At 40.9% G+C, this 22,303-nt stretch overlaps 1 protein-coding gene across 3 annotated transcripts in view; it reads left to right on the top strand.

Annotated features, from left to right (window-relative positions):
• LOC128734448 (protein spinster) overlaps positions 1–21,906 on the top strand; it is a 68,291-nt gene extending 46,385 nt beyond the window's left edge. For 2 of the 3 annotated variants that reach the window (XM_053828651.1, XM_053828654.1), the window contains exons 2-7: positions 927–1,284; positions 13,397–13,723; positions 14,265–14,526; positions 16,406–16,504; positions 19,152–19,449; positions 20,350–21,906. In XM_053828651.1, coding sequence (XP_053684626.1) covers positions 927–1,284; positions 13,397–13,723; positions 14,265–14,526; positions 16,406–16,504; positions 19,152–19,449; positions 20,350–20,417 — 1,412 coding nt within the window. In that variant the 3' untranslated portion in view covers positions 20,418–21,906. Of the gene's footprint in view, positions 1–926; positions 1,285–13,396; positions 13,724–13,791; positions 14,054–14,264; positions 14,527–16,405; positions 16,505–19,151; positions 19,450–20,349 lie in introns of all 3 variants that reach the window. The other variant, XM_053828652.1, reaches the window with a different exon arrangement.
• The last annotated feature ends 397 nt before the right edge of the window (positions 21,907–22,303 follow it).

Raw genomic sequence — 22,303 nt, 5'->3', positions numbered from 1 at the left:
AGAGCATGTTTTACATACTTCAATTCCAGCTGAAAACAAAACACTAAAGAAACCCGTCTAACCATTCACCGTCAAAACTTAACATGCATCAGTTTCCGATCGTTAAAACTTATCCTATACAAACTAGATCCCTAGAAGTTCCCAATCGAACGCAGAGGAAAACGATCCGGACACGCGTGGGCGTTCCAAGCGTGAACCTTCACGCAGTGCATGAATGTCCATTTTCCCCCCACGTATTACGGAGCTGCTGCACTTTATTGACTCATTCGAAAAATCGAACTGTTCCACTCGATCCATTCCATTTCAATGAACCGTTTTTTTCTACTTCTCTCTGAATCTTCCCCACACGGTCCCATTAATTTGCGGGTGGTCCCACTTGATGGTCCACCCGGCTGCGATGGATGCATCTCCTCAATATAGTTGTAAAAGCAATCGTTTCAACACTTTTTACATCGACAAACAGTTAGTGGGGTTTGGCCCCGAAGGGAAGTTGGTCTGTGACTCTGGGATCGCTGCCGGACCGCAGAAGCTAATCAGCACCCTGATCCGAAGACACACGTTTTATGGCTTATAATAAAAATGTAAACAGACCAGAGATGGTGCTATCCAGTAGTACCAGTAGTGGCTTGGGTTGAACCGATTGATTGTGGTTACTGCGGACGGAATAAAATATTTTACTGAGATTTTACTCCGCAACGAATGGTTTATTATCACGATCTGGTTAAAATAATTATCAAATAATTACAGACTGGTAGTAAACAAAATATCTTGTACTATATTTGGTATTCCACAGTTTTTATGCCCCTCTAGCTAGATATCATGATGAATACAAACCATCTGAGTACTTTTCGTTCCAGTTCCAGGAACCATAATAAAACTATCAATTCTTACTAATTATTTTTCCATTTTTCTCCGTTCATTGACAGGCGTACTGACAGACATCCAGCTGCACTTCAACATCGGCGATGACGAGGGCGGCCTGCTGCAGACGGCTTTCGTCCTATCGTACATGATCTGTGCGCCACTGTTCGGCTATTTGGGCGATCGATATTCACGCAAATGGATCATGGCGCTCGGTGTGTTTCTGTGGAGTACCACGACCCTGCTGGGTTCGTTTATGAACCACTTTGGTTGGTTTATCACCTTCCGGGCGCTGGTCGGTATCGGTGAAGCATCCTACAGTACGATCGCACCGACGATCATCTCCGATCTGTTCGTCGGGGATATGCGCTCGAAGATGCTGGCGCTGTTCTACTTTGCCATTCCGGTGGGGTCCGGCTTTGGGTAAGTGTTTGATGCTAGAATTTATGCTAGACTACGCAACTAGTAGAAACGAAATCTTCAACTTACGTTGTGCAATACAGTAAGCCGTTCAATTGCGAAACCGATTGTAATGTTTTGGATTAAATTGTCAACCGAGACGAAGAAAATCAATTTTATCTTATCGCGCAACACTCGTTTGCGTTGCAAAAGCATTTCATTCCATTTGTAAATCAGTTTCAGTTGTTTTAAGTTTTATGGTTTAGAAATTTAATGCTAGCGATAGTGTGCAACCACTTGAGCCACTTGTGTCAAGCGCTAACAAAACTAATTCTGTCGACACAAGCAAATTTCATCTGGTTATTGTCGCAAATGTGTGAGGCACTTGTAGGAATTTCGACATTCTGAAAATTTTCCATGGCCTTTTAATCAGCCATCAATCTGTACCCTGCGTACACTTTATTTTAGAAATAATCCAATATCTTATCAGAGGAAAATATTTTCACTTGATCAAATTGATCAATGCGCTCGATAAGAGCATATTTAGCGTGACATTTTTACACTATTCAATTTTAGACGGTACTGTTGGGATTTTATGATCCTTTTCGTTTACCTTTCTACAAAAAAAATTAAGAAATTCGTTACTTATATCTAAGCAAGTGTGCTTACTTGTTTGTTAGGACCCATACAAAAGGCGGCTTATCAATGTTTTTGGTTTTAATAGCAAAGCTTCCGCGTGCTTCTTCCGTAATGCTCAAGGCTTGGGTGTACATGTTCTTTGTAACAACAACAAAACAAGACCCGTTAGCCGAAACTTTTCACGGGCTCCAACAACACTGTTATTACTTTTTATTTACACGAACACAATAAGAAGTACGGTAGGTTATGTATACATTAAACATTATCCTATTGCTGAGTTCACCAATAATATTGATTCAATATTTTCCCGCTACAAAAAAAGCACGTCCCGTGCGTTCTATCCTTCCATTCATTTAATGGTTCAATGTCATATTATTATAAAAACCATTACTTTACTCCATCCGGTCAGTGTAGTTGCAACCTCACTCCGGAGTAGAAATCCAACACTTTTACTGCAACCTTGCCAACATGTTTTGGCTGCTAAGCTGCTCACTGCTCTTCCTGGTGTTTGCCTCCGGTAGCAACGCTACCAGCCACAAAGTGGTGCTAAAAAGTCAACGACAAGCTCAAATTGAGTGTAAACAATACCTCAACTATGCCGGTTGTTCTTGTGACGACCGTTGTAAGCTGCTGGTACTTCGTGCTTGGAATGATACTACCGGAGTTGTGGGTCTGCCATTATCGCGGCATTATCCGGCCGGGCAGCGGAACAATCAGACCGTAAGCCGTACCAGCGATTGTCTCCGATGCAAACTTAGCGAATTACCCCAGTGCGATGCTTGTGGGCGAGCAGATGCGTCATTGAGTTGCTTCGAGCAGAACTACGGAAGTGCGCTCGCTTCACCACAGTTGGTCCCCGTTCCGGATTTACTGCATCAAAACGTAATCATCCAATGCGCACAATTTCTGCGAATTTCCCTTCGAGAACTAGCGGTATACGGACAATCCGAATTCCTGTTGAACCACAAGTCCAGCTGTCTAATGCGATGTATTATGATTCGTGAGGGACTGTACGACGATATCCGGGGACCGAACAACGATCGGTTGTACGTGCAGTGTGGCGGTTATGGCACGTCGGAAGAAGACTTTAAGCGCGACAGTCAACGGTGTGTCGATCGATTGAGGGCTACCTGTTTGGATAACTGTACTCTGGTCGCACGAATCACCAAGGAATGCTATCCGCCGGGTGCTGGACTCTTAGATATCGTTCTTACGCTTCTAGGCGCGCTTTTAGGAGGTATACTCGGTTTGCCCGGGCTACCAGCTTTGCCCGCTCTACCGGCGGTGCCAACGTTAGTTCCAACGTTGGTACCAACGGTGCTACCGACGGTGCTACCAACCATCCCGGTACCCATGGTCTAATTTTGTGAACGAATGCAACGTCCCCGATATACAAATTCGAGAAAATAAACCATTCCTTAATTCATTAATAACCGTATGACGCATATTATTTATCCATTTGATTTACTCCATAAGAGCTCCATCTGTAAGGAAAACCAGACCCTTGACGTCCCATGTCCAAAATTGGCATTAAAAATATAACGATATTCATGATACAATGATGAGCAGACAGCAGTAAATTTGTATAGTTTTATAAATATAAACGAAGACTCAAACAAATTATTCCACATTATATTCAAAACAAGCAGTACTAACGTAGTTGCATCTCATTGAGTTGCATAGTATTAGAGGTACGTTTAGGCATTTTGGTCATACACTCTAGTGATCTCCGTTATAGTGAATCTAGAATAGGGTAACGACACCAGAAATCGCCACTTTTTCAGACAGCAAACAAGAAAACCGAGATTCTTTGCCATATAGTTCCGTATCGATGAGAATTGTTTAGCCTACATTAAACAGAAACATTTTTTGCTATGTTTTCAGCACAAAACATAGGCCCAAATATTTGAAAAAGTTGTTGTAAATGTAAAATTTATGATGCATGTTGAGACACCAGTTTTCGACCCTCAAGACCTAGTTTTCGCCACCCCCAGAAACGTCGTTTGTATCTTGTTCTAGTCTGAAAATTGATTTACATATATATTTTTTTCGAAAAATAGAATTAATTTTCAGTTGAATAGTAAAAACAGAATAGATATCCATTGAAAAACAACCGCATCACTGGTTCCCGCGATGTGCTCAGGAACGGTCCACTGAAATTCGTCAATGGCGAAAAGTGGATCATGTTTAATTCTTTTCAATATGACGACACCAACTAAAAATAATGCCACTTAGAGTTATATAACCATTAAGTGTTTAGAGTCATATTACATTGGTTCAGTACACAACTATGGTTAAATTATTAAATATGTTATACTACTTATGGCATTCCAAATATCAAAAAAACACTTTTGTACCCCTAGGGTGGCGCAAACTGGTACCCTGGCGAAAACTGGTGCCGTTAACCTATCACATCAAAATATGTTTTTCGCCGAAATTATAGAAAATTAGGTTCGGTATCTCCGATTCGCTCTCAATTAGACCATCCACCACAGCTTCCTGACGCGAAATTCGGCCACCGTATTCTTTTTATCCGGTCGGTTAGGAGCCTTCCTTACATTGAAGCCATGAAGTCTGGCCCGCTTCATTGTATGCTGGAAAAACCAATCGGAAGAATTGACCTTCTTGGCCACGTCCCGAATCGAAAGGTTCGGACTGTGCTTGAAGTAATCGCTCGCCTTCACGGGGTCGGTTGTCTTCGTGTTTCTTTCGCTGCCAGTTCGCCGCTGGGTCATCTGGGTCTCCTTGAACGGTTTTACCGCACAGGACACGGTCAAATGATCGATTCCCATCTGTTTCGCGATCCCCTTGTGGGACTGGCCTGAATTATCCACGACCCCATAATTTTTTATCGAAGCACTTCTTGCTTGGTAGCCATTTCGGTAACCACAAGTGATAGATTGTGACGAATTTTTTTACATGTACACATTACACTCTAAATTAGTGTTACCCAAAATTGCATCAATTTTAACCCGTGCAATAAAAAGTTATACACAAAAGAAAGTGTTGCATTTTTTTGTGTGCCTACAATCTTTATTTATCGTTTAATAAACTCTTTTATTTAACAGAAAATCTCAGAATTTTGAAAAAAGAAATCTGTTTAAAATCCTTACGATATATGCCGTTTCTTTTCCAAGATGTTCGCAAATGTTTTCACCAATGAGATATTGAGCATTAACCACGTAGACCCAAGGTGAGTTCTTGACTAACCTTGCGTACACCTATAGCCAGCAATGTCCCAGCATACGGTCAAACGCTAGGTGCCATTGATGTTAATGTCGAGATGATTTCGAAGGCCGCATCCATGCTCAAGTCGCATTTCAATTCCAAACCGGATGAAGTACCTTCCGTATTCCTGGAGAGACACATAGCTTGCTTACTGATGCCGTGCCGCCGTTTCAATTGTGTTTGAAATTTGCACATATGTTTCCTATCCATAGAAATGGAAGCAAATAACAAACGCAATGTAAACAATTATCGAAGGATCACATCGCTGAGTGGTCGTGGAACCTTTGCTTTCTCTTACGGCGACAATCCGCTTATCGAATCCATGCCGAATTCAGGATCCGTCTCTACATTTCTCGGTCTTGGCCAGTCGCCCTTAACACCCGCTGCTCTGGTATCGTCGTCAACAGCGCTCATCCAACGGGTACGGAGTCCGCTTTGAAGTGTCGGGTACTTGTTTTCGCTGGTCTCTCATGTGGCATCTCAGTGGCCAGCCCACTGTTGCCTGCCGCGTTTTAGTCGCTTCATTATACCCGCGTCTTTGTATACTTACTATATTTCATAACTCATGCGCCTTTGATCGCATTGATCTTACGCATGGCTTAATTGGCTTATCTTACGCATGGAATTGATCACAGGATCTTACGCTCAAAAACACCGTTCTTTCAACGTCCCCGCTTCGTGGCCGTAGAGTACCATCGGGAGTATTAGCGTCTTATGGAGCGCAAGTTTTGTACGGAGTTGCAAGCTTCGGGACCGCCCAATTAGCTTCAAGGTACGATGCTGGTCTAACAAGCCAGTCGTCGTATGTTCGAATCTCGGCTAGGCGGTGCTTGCTAGATAGAGTCAGGAGGATCGTTACACTGGCCCCTGTACTCTAACAGCTGGCTACGAAGTCTGTCGATAAAGAAGGGTTTAAGCCCACGACTTTTGCAAAGCTTCGGGACTAAGGCTGTGCGAGATCTCGCGACATTTCGTGTTTACCGAAATTTAACGAAACTCGGCGAAATTTACTATAGCATTAACTGTAGTTTAATGGTGATTTACCATAAAATCTACGGTAAATTTCGTACGATTTCGTTAAATTTCGGTAAACACGAAATTTCGCGAAATCTCGCACAGCCTTGTTCGGGACCTCAGTTGGCTACGTAATCCGTAGAAGGACCTGTTGCCAGCTGCTATCCGCCTATTTACTGTACGGCTTACATCGTTGTCATGTGTCACTAACGTACCAAGGTAAACAGATTCATCGACCACTTCAAGAGTATCTCCATCTATCACCACCGCAGTTCCAACACCCAGAGGGCTTTCATCGCTCTCTGCCAGCCACCATATACTTTGTTTTGGTAGAATTTATAACAAGCACTATCTTCGCAGCTTCCTTCTTAAGATGCATGTACGCCTCTTCCACAGCTCTACGGTTAACACCGATGTAACACCGGATAATATCGATGTCGTCCGCGAACCCTAGGAGCATATGAGATTTCGTAATGATGGAACCGCTTGCACTGAACAGCAACCTCGATAGTCCGTTACCTTGCTTTAAACCATCTAACGTCACAAACCAGTCCGTTGTCTCACCCGCTATCCTGACGCTTGATTTTGAACCATCAAGGGTAGCACGTATCAGCCTAATTAGTTTTGTTGGAAAGCCATGCTCAAGCAAAATCTACCACAGCTTATTTCGTTCAACTGAATCATACGCCGTCTGGAAGTCTATAAACCAATGGCGAGTCAACAAGTTGAATTCCCTGAATTAATCGAAGATCTGTCGCAAGGTGAACATTTAGTCCGTCATGGAGCGTCCCTCTCAAAAAATCGCACCGGTATTCGCCAACAAAGGATTCCTGCTACGTCCCCAATCTGAGAAATAGGATGCGGGAGAGAATTTTGTATGCAGAATTGAGGAGAGTAATGCCTCGATAATTGTTGCATTCGAGTCGATGGCCCTTAGTGTTAATAGGGCATATGAGACCTTCCAAGCAGTCCGTAGGTAGTTTATCCTGACTTGTAGCACTTTAGTATAATTTGATGGATTGTACAATACAACCGTTCCCGACTTTCGAAAGTTCGGCGGGGATCCATTCTTTCCAGCTGCTTTGCGGTTTTTCAGCTCTGTCGCTGCTCTCTCGTTCGAAATGTTGTTTCCAAGGCCAAGCCACCTCCGATTTTTCGCTAACCAGCAGTGACCAGTGGCTTTTCTTACGACGGTGAAGTCTTTTTTCGGCAGCTCTAACATCTTTACTTTCTCACAGCAAGCAATAGGACGTGTGAATAAAACAGTTTTCTTTGCTTCTCCCGTGTAAATTTTATGGGAGAAGTAAAGCAAACTTTTTTATTCAATCGGCCTAATATCAAAGTGCCGATCAACCTTTCTTTACTTCCCAGCACTCTACTACCACTAATCTGTTCTGTCTTACGTTATACATATTGCACAGTATGACCTAACGAGTTCAAACAGACGTTATATATGCCGATTTGTCCGCAGCGTTCAATATTATAAACCACGCCATGGCAAGTGTAAAACTACAAAGACTGGGTGTTAGCGTTAATCCTTTGCAATGGTTTCACTCATAGCTCACCAATCGACAGTTAGTGGTTGTCGTCGGAGACTGTAGGTCCGATAGCTACCCAAGCAGCACCATTTGTTGCATGAAGGGTTACGCAACTATAATTGAAACATTCAAGTATGGTAAAAGTTCGCATCAGTTACCTTTATCGAACTGTTATGTGATTGAAAAAGCGCAAGAGGTGGAACCAATTGTTACACAGATGTTTGATGAAACATCATTGCGCGTTATCTATCAATTCGCGACTAGGATACTAAAAGAGATTTTAAGCCTATTCACACTCCCATGAAATCCTATGCCGCGTTGTCAAAACTTGCGTGAAAACAAAAACAAAAATAAATACTTCCTTCTCTTTTTTTCTCGCACAAAACCCAATGCGCGTTTTTTAAATACAACAAGTATTCGCAACTACGATACTAAAAGAGATTTTAAGCCTGTTCGCACTCACACGAAATCCTATGTCGCGTTGTCAAATCTTGCGACTACGATACTAAAAGAGATTTTAAGTCTGTTCACACTCACACGTAATCCTATATGTCGCGTTGTCAAAATTTGCGTGAAAACAAAAACAAAAATACTTTCTTCTCTTTTTTCCTCGCACAAAAACCAAATAATTATGAGCAACTTCGTAATCGCGAATTATGGTTAGCGGAACCGGGACACAAATTTCCTCTCTGGTCTCCAAGACGAAAATTATTTACGTTAATATCCTTAATGCGAAACCAAACTTTAGTTTTTTGGGCCTATTATGAGCTAATCTTCATGCCATTCAAAATTTATCGTGTAAGATATAATTTTGCTTTGTATTATTTGATGCGCCTCGTGAAAGTTATTAATTTGTTAATTTTCAAGTTTAAAGAATTAAACCAGCCAGATTTAGAATTCGTTTACGATAGAAAAATGCGGTGTAAAATCGAACTAGATACTGTAATCAAATTATATTTTAGTAAATGCCATAGATTCCTGAAGAATGTTCGTGTAATTATTGTTAAAATAAAAACATTTCTTCGTTGAAAAATATTTTTCCATAAAAATATGGCGGAATATGATGTTACATTGATTGTATTTATTTGGTTACATTTTAATCAACATGATGCAACATCATGTGACATTATTGTTTAGCAATGACATTACAATAACACGATGTTGCGATGAAGTTTCATGTTACTAGATATAGACTAATATATTTGTGACAACCAGTATAAGTACTGGATAACCTGAATCCAACGTATTAACATGAAGTTGCTTATTGGTTGCGTGTTTCAATACTGTAACCAGTGAAGTTTTTTGCAATTTAAACCAGACTTAATAGCAACATGGAAGATGTTGCAAGTGCTTCTTGGGTATTTAGCCTCATCAGCTACACCTCAAGGAAGTCACCTAGGCCCACTAATTTTACGGCTTTATTTCAACGACGTTGAGTTGGAAATTAAGGGTCCACTCTCATATGCAGCTGATCTTGATATGTACTTTCGAATCATTTCCTTTGACGCCTGTCACTTTCTTCAATATCAATTTGAGACCTTCGCCATTTGGTACGATATGATACGGTTCATATCGTACCAAATGGCGCAGGCCTCAAATTTATATTGAGTTAACCTGGGGGTGAAATAATTCGTGACCGAACAGAAAGACCTTGTCACTGTTTTTCAGAAAGCGAAACGAACGAAATCGCATGCGTATACGACCCTCATCCCAGATCCGGGAAGCAAAGCTGTGCTTACACGTGATTGGTTGATTAATCAATTATGATAATTATCTTTCGAATTGGTTTAGAAACGACCGAATTATTTGGGAGTGCTCAAAACCTATCATTTTTTCGTAACGCCTACGTTCTTAGATTTTGTTGGAATAACCCCAACCTGACCGTAAGATGTAGCCCTACGTCAAAAAATGTAATAAATTCAAACAATCAAGGTTGCAATGCTCAGTTACGCCCACTTACGCTCATTGGACCGAACTGCCTCATTGAGGCGAAATCTGTAAATGTGGTGTATGTAACTTTTGTAGAGCTGAGTATAATCTATTATCTATTTGAACAGAGTACCGCATTATTTTTTCAATTTCTACTGCTAAAGGTATGTTAACTTTATTACTGATAAATGGCGGTTCGTTTGCCGATAAAAAAAATTACTGACTTACTACAGCGTAAATACAAACAAATAATATTCTATTCAGAAAAATTGTAGATCTCACCCAACTGTATATAGGTTACACGCATGACTTTCAAAGATTTTGCTTCTATGAGGCAGTGCAGTCCAATGAGCATCAAAGCAAACCGACAAGTGGACGTGCAAAAGCTTTCAACACTGTACCACATAATCTGGTTATCGCTATCATGGACCTCTCTCCGATTGGATAACAGAATAGCTTTGTTCATACCTGACGGAACGCACTACATTCATTGTAGTTAACTCCGCTAGCTCAAAAAAAAAATTCTTATTTCTTCCGGCGTACCTCAAGGAAGTGTACTAGGACCGTTACTCTTCAACATCAGCGTAAGCGACTTAGACGCATTTATGTCGTCTCCCGTACCATCATTTGCAGCTGGTATGAAAATTTTTCGAGTAATGCTGTCGCTTACAAACTGCCTTGGCACTCCAAGAGGATTTAAACAATCTATCAATTCTACTAAATCTACAAAACATGGAAGCAGTAAACTTTATTCGAAGCAACAATCATTTCAGACACCATTAATACTCATGACATTAGGGTTGGATGTTGTGTATCATTTATCATTTAGTCGAACGTCAGATATACGCTCAGTGTCAACTGATCAAACTCGATTTTCTGACGGTTAGGCGTACCAATCAGCTAAAGAAGGTTCATGTTTGATCTAATCCAGAGAATCATTGACTGCCCATCATCGCTAGAACTGATGACGATGAATGTACCTTCATGCCGGTTTCGTGATAGGCAGTCACTTATAATATCTTTCCATCGGATGCATTTTGGCCAGAACAGTTCATTCGACACTTGTCTTCGAACCTTCAATAATGCATGTGACACGTTCGATTTCGGCATGTCAAAGTCAGTTTTCAAATGACTTTCTTCTAAATTTGTTATTATTCGGAATTTATAAACGCTACGCAGTTTACATTTTTCAAACCGCTACCTAATTGTGCGTATTCCACGAAAGGGGATAGATAAATAGCAACTTTATCCTCTTAATGAGTCTATCAGTTGTATATATCCGTTCATTCATTATTTTTGCGCTTTCGCAAGAAGGCACGTTTCAAGCGTTTATGACTGTTATTTTCAATGCCAAGGGTATTATAAAACACGCTACTTTAGTCCTTCCGGTCAGTGTAGTTGCAGCCAGACCCTGGGAAAGAAATTCTGCCACTAGTGGAACCTTCGAACATGTTTTGGTTACTTAGTTCGTTTCTTTTCTTGATCTCCACGTCCAGCAGCGTTGCGAGCAACCACAAGATGGTACTGAAAAGCCAACGGCAAGCCCAGATTGAATGTAAACAGTACCTCAATTACGCTGGAGGGCCCTGCGAAGAACGCTGTAAACTATTGGTACTTCGAGCTTGGAATGATACTACTGGAGTTGTGAGTCTCCGATTATCACGGCATTATCCGGTTTGCAACCTAAACGAGCAGACTATGCACCGCACCACCGATTGCCTCCGATGCAAACTTAGTGAAATCCCCCAGTGTGACGTTTGCCAGCGAGCATCCACATCACTTAGCTGCTTCGATCAGAACTATGGAAATGCACTTTCTACACCACAATTTGCACCTCTTCCGCACTTATTGCAGGACAACGTGATCAGCCAATGTGCTCGGATGCTGCAAATATCTCCTCAGGAACTGGCAGTATACATGGCGTCATATTATCTGTTCAACGAAAAATCCAATTGTCTAATGCGGTGCATTATGATTCGACAAGGATTGTACGACAGCGTTCGATCCGAACCGAATTACAACCGATTACACGTGCAGTGCGGTGGCTATCATGCTTCGGAAGCTGACTTCACACGTGACGGCCGGGCATGTTTCGAACGATTGCGGGCTGCTTGTTTGGGCAATTGCACCCTACCGGCACGGTCCGCGAAGGAGTGCTTTCCAAGACTTAGGGGCATGTAAATCTTGCCACTAGCTGATTGGGCCGGATTATCTACTATGTAATTTGAACCATATATGCTCGGAATTTATTACACACGACATTAAAGTTGAAATCAAAGATCTGTTTTGTGTATTTTTGTTTGAAAAAAAATCATAATTTTGTTCAAAACTTTTGTTGACAACCCGCTGCCTATTTTACACGGGACAATTGAAACCGTCCTACCAAATTGTGCGTATTTCTTGCATAGGGTTAGTTAAGTTGAAACTTTATTTGGTGAGTGAGTTTATCAGTTGTATATAACCGTTCATTCAGTATTTCGCTGCAGTAAGGCACGTTTCAAGCGTGCGTATTTGTTATTTAGATTAGGCCAAGGTATTATAAAACACGTTGCTTTACTTCTTCCGGTCAGTGTAATTTCAGCCATACTTCGTGAAAGAAAATCAGTACCAGTGGATCCTGCCAACATGTTTTGGTTTGTTTTGATTCTCGCGACCAGCAGCGACGCGAGCAACCATAAGGCGGTGCTGAAAAGCCAACGGCAAGCTCAAATTGAATGTAAACAATACCTCAATTACGCTGGAGATCCCTGCGAAGAACGCTGTAAACTATTGGTACTTCGAGCTTGGAATGATTCTACTGGAGTTGTGGGTCTTCCATTATCACGGCATTATCCGGTTAGTAACCTGAACGACCAGACTGTACGCCGCACCAGCGATTGTCTTCAATGCAAGCTTAGTGAAATTCCACAATGTGATGTATACCAGCGAGCATCCACATCACTTAGTTGCTTCGAACAGAGCTATGATAATGCAATTTCTACACCACAATTAGTACCTCTTCCATCTTTACTGCAGCAAAACGTGATAAGCCAATGTGCCCGGATCCTGCAGATCTCTCTAGAAGAATTGGCGGTTTACGCAGCGTGGGATTTTCTGTTGAACCGGAAAGCAAGTTGTCTAATCCGGTGCATTATGATTCGTGAGGGACTCTACGATAACGTTCAGGGACCAAATTTCAACCGATTATACGTGCAGTGCGGCGGCTATGGTACTTCGGAAGTCGACTTCAAACGTGACAGTCAGCAGTGTGTTGATCGATTGCGGGCCACTTGTTTGGATGACTGTACTTTAGCTGCGCGAATCACCAAGGAGTGCTTTCCACGAAACTCGGGACCGCTAGAGCCTATAATAATTCTTGCTGCAGAAATAAGTGTTACTTTAAGTGTATTATAAGGGCAATACTTCTAGAGTGAGATATTTACGAAATTGTGCGTATATCTCGAAAGGGGTTATATAAAACTGCACACTAGTCGCACGGTCCATGAAGACGTGCTTTCCACCTGATTTGGGACCACTGAAACCTACTGCAGCTTATGCTTATGCTATATTATTTAAACCAATTATACTCATTTAGATCACAATGATCTAGAATTGTCACAAAATAAATTGTATTCCGTTATTGATTCACGACACTATTGTGTTTCATTTCTTGTATAATCTCGTGACGGCTTCTACGCTAGGATTTAAATAAATTAAGAAGAGACTCATATTACTCAATTTTTACTCGTATATCCCTCTCGAAAATGTATTTCACCTCCATCCGTTTCGCGTTCTCCTCCTTTTTGCAGCTACATCGTCGGTTCGGAAATGGCAAAAGCGTTCGGTTCCTGGGAGTGGGCACTGCGCGTTACGCCGGCTCTCGGCATCGTGGCCGTCATGCTGATCGCAATGCTCAAGGATCCGGAACGTGGTCAGAGCGAAGGAACGCACCACATGGAGGCAACCTCGTACCGGGAGGACATCAAAGCGATCGTGCGCAATCCGTCCTTCATGCTGTCGACTGCCGGCTTTACGTGCGTGGCATTCGTTGCCGGAGCACTGGCCTGGTGGGGACCTAAATTCATCTATCTCGGACTGGTGTCCCAGCCTGGAAACGAAAATATTACCCTGAATGAGTGAGTATTCGCTTTTACCTTAGACAATTTTAAGCTTAGTTCTAGGATAACATTTTTCTTCCCAAAAGCGTTTCGTACAAGTTTGGCGTCATAGCGATGGTTGCCGGACTTTTAGGTGTTCCTCTGGGGTCCTACGTTGCACGGCAGTTGCGTCCGCAGTATCCAACCTGTGACCCGATGATTTGCGCTGTCGGACTGTTTTGCAGCTCGCCGCTTATCTTTTTAGCACTGGTTTTGGCCAAATTCAACGAGGGTTGGTGTTTTTTCCTCGTGTTCTTCGCCCAAGTTTCGTTGAATCTGACCTGGTCAATTATAGCCGATATTTTGCTGGTAAGCCCAAAAGCTGAACTGAGCTGAGCTGGTCAGACCGAAAGTATCGCCGTATTCTATCACAGACGGAAACAACTACAAAGAGGAAGCACCGAAGTTTAATAGTGTGATGTCATTTTTTAGTCTAGAGATTAGTTTAGATACTAACTTGTAGCAGTAGAAGTATGCTAAATTTGTTTTCTTCCGTTTTTCTCGTTTACGAATTGTTTAGCGTTTCGTTCGTGTTCGGTGCTATCACGATGACGACCGGTATTATCGGCGTTCCGCTGGGATCCTACTTATCGCAGCGCTTCAAATCCAAGCATCCGCGGGCGGATCCGTGCATTTGTGCGTTCGGGTTGATTCTGAGTGCACCGCTGCTGGCCAGTGCCATGTTTTTCGTCAGCGCGAATGCCACGCTAGCATACGTTTTAGTATTTTTCGGTGAGCTAGCACTGAATCTCAATTGGGCAATTGTGGCGGATATTTTACTGGTAAGAAGAACACTTGCGGCGGTGATTGCGCCGGCTGACGTTTGTTGTTTGAGGATATCATACATATCCGCATTGGCTGTGGCTGTGCGGCACCAAGGGACGTAAATATTCTCTCAACGACGGCACGGTCTGCCTTTCCCCGCAAAACAGAAAAATCTTATTTTGGCACGCACCTCTGTCTCGATCGCACGCACGCAAGCGAATTGTTGTGTACTCCTTACGACTTGAGTGAGAGATTTTTCCGTAACAAATTGTTTGATTCGAAAAACTAGGTATCCTGAACATAACAGTAAAAAAATGTTTGATTTTTGTTTTATGTGAATTTATAGTTTTTCTCTACACTATTTCAATAATTTTTATTCTTAATTACACAATAGGTAACCCTTATAACAAAAACTTTAATGTGAATTTACGTTAAATGGTTTATGTTCAGTTCTGGTTTATTCGAATGCTTTTTCATTGTCTTGTTACGTTCTATTTCTGTTGGTGGATGGTCATAATAATCATATTTCATCCATTCATTTGTACATATTAATCGTTTTCCATTTTAAACTTGATAATAGTTGCATAGTGATATTGTTTTAATCATTTAACGGTATCTAAACTATACTCTTCAATTATGGTTTCTGATACTGCCGATAATTGCCAGATTTTTTCAGCCAGGTTGTGTACATAATTTCTACCAGAAACACATACAGTTAGTGGCTGTTTCATGCTGCTCTATTGCATACATTCATATTTCAATTTTAAACCTTCATTTACTTTGCTACTCTGTAACAGAATTCTTCCCTACCAGACTATGCCTCAATAGACTGCTGCATAGCTTTTACTCTTTCTCCTACGAAACCGAACAGGTAAACCCTTCTCAAACAACTGCCCACGCTTATAGTTAAGAATATATCGCCCCACTCTATAAAAGAACGATGAACTACTAGTCTCCCCAGGTAGTTCTCAAACCACACACGTTTGAAAGAACTCGTAGAAAAAAAAGAAGCGAAAAGCAACTTCTTTTCCGCCCAGTATCGTGTCTACCGGTAATCGTTTCCTTATATTCCGATTCGCAACGGTCGGTGAATAGCATACAGTGCACTATGCACCACCGTTGGTGGTGGTGCACCTATGCTTCAATCCCTAGAACACGCGTTTCGATTTCAATCAGGCCGAGAGTTTAGGAATAAGAACCCATCCAGAGCGCCCTATCATAATCACACACGCCACCAACAGCAGTAGAGCCCACCCACCGACCGGGTTGTATGCAACCCAATTTGGATTAAGTTCTTTTTAACATTATAGTAACTGTATCACACGTCGTTCTAACCTTTATGTTAACACAATTCGTTTCCGCTGTGTAAAGCTTAGTTAGTTCAGCTTTCTTGCAAAAATCAATCCAAATTAAAACAATCCACCTCGAGTGCAATACCTAGTAAAGTATTCTACACAATTTGCCCCAATTGGAGGCAAACCAAACGTTTAAAAAGTTAATCGGTATCGAAAAAAATAACGCAATACGTGTAAATCGGAATTGTAAAAATTAAATAATTAAATTAGCGTAGGACAGTCGCGCTTAATTAATACTAATCTAGAATTTTAGGACATCTCTAATAGCACAACTAACACTAGTGTAGCACAGTAAAGTAGGATACCTGATATGCGAAAAAGCCCGCCCTCCCCGCTTTAAGCACCTAATCGTCTAGGATGACCACTAGCGTCATCTGTCGGTCACTAGAGTCAAACGATCTGCCCCCCGTGCGTGCGTGTCCCTCTGTGAGAATATTTGCGTACCGAGCGGTGCCCAGCAGTGTATAACAGAATATGTAAATCTAACCTTTTCTTTTTGCTCTCTTTCTTTCGTACCGCTCTGTTTACTTTCCCGTACCAGTATGTTGTCGTGCCGACGCGTCGCTCTACGGCGGAAGCTTTCCAGATTCTGATTTCACACGCCTTCGGCGATGCCGGCAGTCCGTACTTCGTTGGAGTGGTAAGTTTTGTCATTTATTTGTTTCCTCTGTTTTAGTTCAGCTGATAACCATAACAGGAACCATAAATGTAGACATTTCGAATTTTTAAGAGACTGCATAAGACTGTAAATATTGTTTACCACCTTCAAAAAACATTGCCAAATTCAAATGTATAGACATCGTTACATTATGCTGCAGAAACTGATCACCTTGAAATTATTAAAATGTTGATTGATAGCAGGAGCGGATATCGATGCTGCTACCAATGCCGGTCTTAACTACTAATGCAAAGTAAAGACATTAACAAATCCAATTTATGTGTCGGAAATTATAAGAGGCGCTAAATCGCTTACGGACATCGCTTATCTAGAAGCGAGAATATTAAACCAGAAACAGACGCCGCTAAAATCCGGTAGAAGAAACTCAAAATGTACTGTCCAAGATTCGCTAAAAAAACCGTTTCGTCCGAAATATGCTCTAGGACTGTGACGAGAAAGATTTGAAGCAGGACACTCAATGTGACTCTGAAGTGACAGAAGTTTAAAGAATTAAATGTAACGGCACATGAGATGTTGTAGTCAATACACCTCTAAAAGTAACAATCAAAGGAAAAGAAATACCAAAGACTAAAGACATACGGAGTAAATTTCCGGTCGGGACTCTATATTTTCCCTATACAACAATATTATTCATGCGGGCGCCTCGGCCATACAGGTAAAACATGCAGGGTAACGCCCGGGAGACCAATAAACATGCAGATTGTAAAAAACGATGTATCAATTGCACTTAGAGCCATCAAACAGGAAACAGATTTTGTCCGCAAAAAAGCCGTAGATATCAAATTCTATAACTCCAGGCAAAAAACCGTGTCACTGAAAAAGAAGAGCAAAGAGAATAGCCAAATACCCACAATTAAATTGTTGCACTAGTGGAAACCGCATCAAGAAGAACTTCCAAGCATTGATCCATACCCAATCAGCTACCATAGACCGAGTCGAAATCGATCTAAAGGCGGTTTAACAGGCATACATCAACGAAACAGTGAAGTTTTTTCCTTCCAATTAAACAATCGTCAAAATAACAAACGGTCCGAAAAAAATTCATCAGTTCATTTTGAAAACGGTCAGAAAGCCACCGAATTTGAACGCTGCATTGCAAAGCTATTCCTTAACAACTATGTTCCTTGGTCTTGTTTTAGTATATACAAAATTTAACCAAAACACCAGAACAAGTCGAATCAACAAGCAGAATAGAAGAGTTCGCAAACAATGGTGAATAAAATTCTAAAGTTATACCAACACAATACTCAGAATATCCGGCACATTCACATCCGGGAGGAACTCTACACAAGCCTTGTGGAAAACAATATAGCTGTGGAGGAGTCGTTGCTCTGCTCCGTGACGATCTAACGTTTATAGAGTAGCTTGCCAAATATGGCCTCAGTCGGCGCAGTAATATTAGAAATCATTGACATTGGTCTTATACACTTTGTTTACGATATTCGTTCCTCCGGGTGGAAGTATGACGATGGTAGAAGAGGACGTTATAAATATGTTTTATTATCCTAAGGAATGTCCACGGAAAAATCATCATAGACGTTGATTTCGTTGACATGTAACAATTGAGGATTTCGGTAGACACTGCTGCGTAATTACGTGCGAAATCAACAGTAGTATCACAAACTATTGTTTGTGGTAACATCCCACTTTTAATGGCAAAAATTTAAAAAAAATTAAAACCATCCAACAGCCGTCAGTAATGATGTATTCCGAATTAGAAATATTCGGAAGAAGACTATCAAGAAAGTAAACTGAGAAAAGTACTTAGCAGTAAGAAGGCTCAGTCTGCCCCACGTATTTAATGAAACAACAAACAAACGAATATCGTATTTCATCCTTAAAAATTAGATTGAAGTCTACAATCAGAACACATCTTTTAAAAATGTGGTTTTAACCAACCACCACGCTCAGAAAATATCTGATTTGTTTACCGAAATTCGATTGATCGATCTTTTCAATCTAATCAAAACTGAAGTCTCGTACGAAAACGTAGGCAACGAAATCTTATATCGTGTTTTCACGTAGTTATTCTTGAAATGAATTAGCTGTTCGTTTAGTTGAATTTGTTGTAGGCATTTATTCTGGTTCATCCAGCTTACCAGTTTTCGGTATTCTTGAATTAACGCAGTTTTTTATGATGATTTTTCAATTAACGCGGTTTTTTAAAACCATTTTACGCGCCACGTATCCTCAGTAAAAAAGACTTGAGTGCAATGATTTTCCATCGCGTCGCCAGTACAGTTATTCTCAACTACCTGCCAAATAAAGGAGCAGGTACTCACAAAAGTCGAGCAATCAATCCATCATACCACGACGATATCGGAAGCTTGTCGACAGTGTTTAGTGATTTCAGTGGCCCTCACTATCCGAAAGCGCTGTGCTGTTCCATAGTATGCTCACTGAAAACGAAAAGATTTGAAAAAACTGTCGATCAAAAACCTGAGGACCAGAAAAAAGGTTTTCGAATAAAGTTAAGAAGGCCACAAAATGATTTCTAAGCTTTCCTTTGCACAATTGGTTTTGTTATTAAACGTTTTATTTAAGTCTTTTTTTTCGAAATTCGATTTTTTGTGACAGCAATATTTATAGCAATTCTCTACGATTCCAGATCTCCGAAGCATTCAAGCGATTGCTACGGCTTTCGACAAACGGTCTATCAACGGTGTTCCCGAACGACCTGGCCAGCTACTCGCAGCTAGCTGAGAATGCCACCACGACGATTGCGCCCACGGTGGAAGCATTCCAGCACAATCTAAACGACGTGAACACTCCGCTGAACGAGTTCCGTGCGCTACAGTACGCACTGTTTTCCACCAGCTTTGTGGAAATCATCGGCGGAGTGTTCTTCCTGCTGACGGCATTTTACATTATACGGGATCGACGAAACGTGGAACGAGTAGTCGCAGGTAAGTCAAGTCCCCTCAAGAAGCCGCACGCTTCAAGACCAGCAGATCGCTTCTTGGCTGCAAAATGTAACTGAATCTCTTCCTCGCTTGTTCACACAATTCGTGGCTTAAATAATCATTAAACATTTTTAACATTTCGCGCATTTTGTCTTCTAAACTCGCTCTTACACTTAACGAAGGCTGTGAGCTAGAACTCAGCGATAGCTCATCCTGCTCGGAAACGCTAGTACCGAATGCGATAAACTCGCGCAATCAGCAGCACCACCACCGTGATCATGATCATCATCGTCATCATAACAAGCACCACTTTCGCCATCGACAGCGCTGCAACGGTCCAGAGTCGGCCTGTTCGTCTTAACAGACACCGCAGATTGAGATCATTTAATTGGTAGTGTCGTTTGGGTCCTGAACCTCCTGAGTTACGGGAGATCAGATCCAAAGCGGAATAAAAAGTTGAAAGTTTTGATTGACATTGCTGCAGCAGACCGATGCTTACTCGCATTTGCTGTTGTGCAATCTACCTAGGTTTGTTGCTGTGTTTTTGATTGATTGATAACGCGTGTGTTTGTGTGATGTTCTGTTCTGTTTCCCGTGTGGCCCAGTCTGTTTGTGATACTGTAAAGCTCTGGATAAGCGTTTTATTGCTGCATTCCAGTTGAGATTTTCGTTTGATTATGGTTTTGTAATTTTTTGTATATTTCTTGCTATTTAAGATTAAGATTTGCTTTCTGCCAGGCTCGTCAAATACGTTCATATATTGACATATTCATGCATGATTCGTTTGTTTCTTGTTTAGTTAATTTTCGCTTCCATTGTGAACATGTTCCGCTTAAAATAATATACAACTTATTAATTATTGAATTTTTCTTCCTTTTTGCTTTTTTTCACCGAAAAATTTAGAACACCAAACCGTAAATTCATCGCAACGTTTGGAAAATTCCACCTCCAGTTCCTCTATGTCGGATTAATAGTAGTAGAGCAGCTCACCTAGCAGCAATAGTCGTTAAGCCGTTGTAAAAACTCCCCCAATGAAAAGTATTTGGGGCAACTAATTATTAAGTAAAATGTCTCCATTTTGTGCAGACTCTACGAGCGTGGTAAGAATATGTACATATAACTGAATCTAGCAGATTATCATATACAACAATTGAACCGTTCTGGTCGAGTATTCGATAGTAGGCGGTCTGTAGGGACTTGCCATTGGATCGGTTACGTTTTCTATTGGTCCTCTTTCCTTACTGTAGACTCCATTGTCATCTCCACTGACGAATTAGGAAGGGTTGGGCATGAATAGCGAGAGAAAAAAAATACTAATCTTTTAGTATGTTATTGCAACTAATTGTCGGATGAGAAAGACTTCCGCATTCTTCAAGTCCCATAAAGTGCCCAATCGTTGGATCCTGTATTCCTACAGTTCGAATTCTAGATCAAAATACCGCACAGTTTGATATTGTTACCAATTCATGTGCTCAAAAAGCTACAGCAACTCTAAGAGCAAACGAAATTAAATTGTAAATACATTCGATATCGGGATTCGTATTATAATGGAAAATAACCGTAAATTATCTGACTTATTCAGAAAGAGATTCAGACATTTCTGGTACTGATTTAGCTGAAATTTAAAATGCAATGAGAATAAATAAGATGCACCCGCATGGACTGATTGCTTAGGTTAACTGTACATGAAGTAGCTGATAGATTAGTTTTCAAATTATTACTATTATTATTATTAGCTTTTTTTGTTTTATACGCTGCTTATTCGAAAAAGTGTTGTCCGGTATATCTCGCTAACATTTGAAAAAAGATTGTAATCACGTTTTACGAACTCGAAAAAAAGTTCGAATCTGTGGCAATTTTTTGATTGTCCCTTCTAAGAAAAGCATTTGATAAACATGGAAGCACATTTCTTAGCAGCATTGAACATTATAGCATTCACAGTTCCGCAGGATTATCGGCTAACAACAAAAATACGACTGTTGAATTTTATGAAATTCCTTTCGTTTGAACACAACTAGATAACATCACACGTAAAAAGTTTTCACTTGAAAAAGTAACGCTTGAGGTTAGTTTTTCATTGTTTCTGTGTTTGGCACCGCTGTTTTCCATTAAAATAATTTATCAATTTACGTAAGCACGCTTCAGGTTTTCCCCTTCTCCTCATTGTTTTTGAATGAGAATTTTCTTCTGAAATAATATGCAAAGTTTAGAGTCACCTTGCTGTGCTGTTATTGTTTCTTTTTATCCGGGATTTTATGTAAGGATACAGCAAAACATAAAGAGTAACATATTCGTTAACGTAGCGCTAAATATTTATTGGTCACTTATTCAGTAGTTTAGCTAGTTAGTTTAGAGAAAAGGATGCGCGTTAACATAGGTAAGATTGTGGAATATTGAACAGTTTGTTATTTTGTAAACAAACAAATCTACGAAAAAAATTATCGCAAAAGAAATACAGCAATAATGATCATTTTTATGTATCACATGCGCCCAGTATGTTTTATGAGAATTCTTCGAAAACCCATCACGAGCGCTAAGCCAATGGCTGCTACGATCATCGGCCGATGCTACGTTCGATTTCTAACAGCACCGTTGTCGTGTTTGACGTTTGGTAAGGAAAGAGTTGCAAGAACTTCTTCAGCAATACAACGATTTAGTAGGGTTATTCAAGACGACGTTGGAACATATGCCTTCTGGTGAACACAAATTCGTTATTAGAGCAGATAAAGGACCAACAGGCGGTCATGAACGTCGATTCAATGCCCTCACAATTGATAAAATTGCTGTCGTCATTGTTGGTGAAAATGTTGAATCCCGTAATATTGTTCGGAAGCGGTGTAACGTTGGCGAATTGCAA

Source organism: Sabethes cyaneus, chromosome 2 (assembly GCF_943734655.1).
Source record: "Sabethes cyaneus chromosome 2, idSabCyanKW18_F2, whole genome shotgun sequence".
Taxonomy (NCBI): Eukaryota; Metazoa; Arthropoda; class Insecta; order Diptera; family Culicidae; genus Sabethes; species Sabethes cyaneus.
This window is presented reverse-complemented; position numbering and strand designations above follow the sequence as displayed.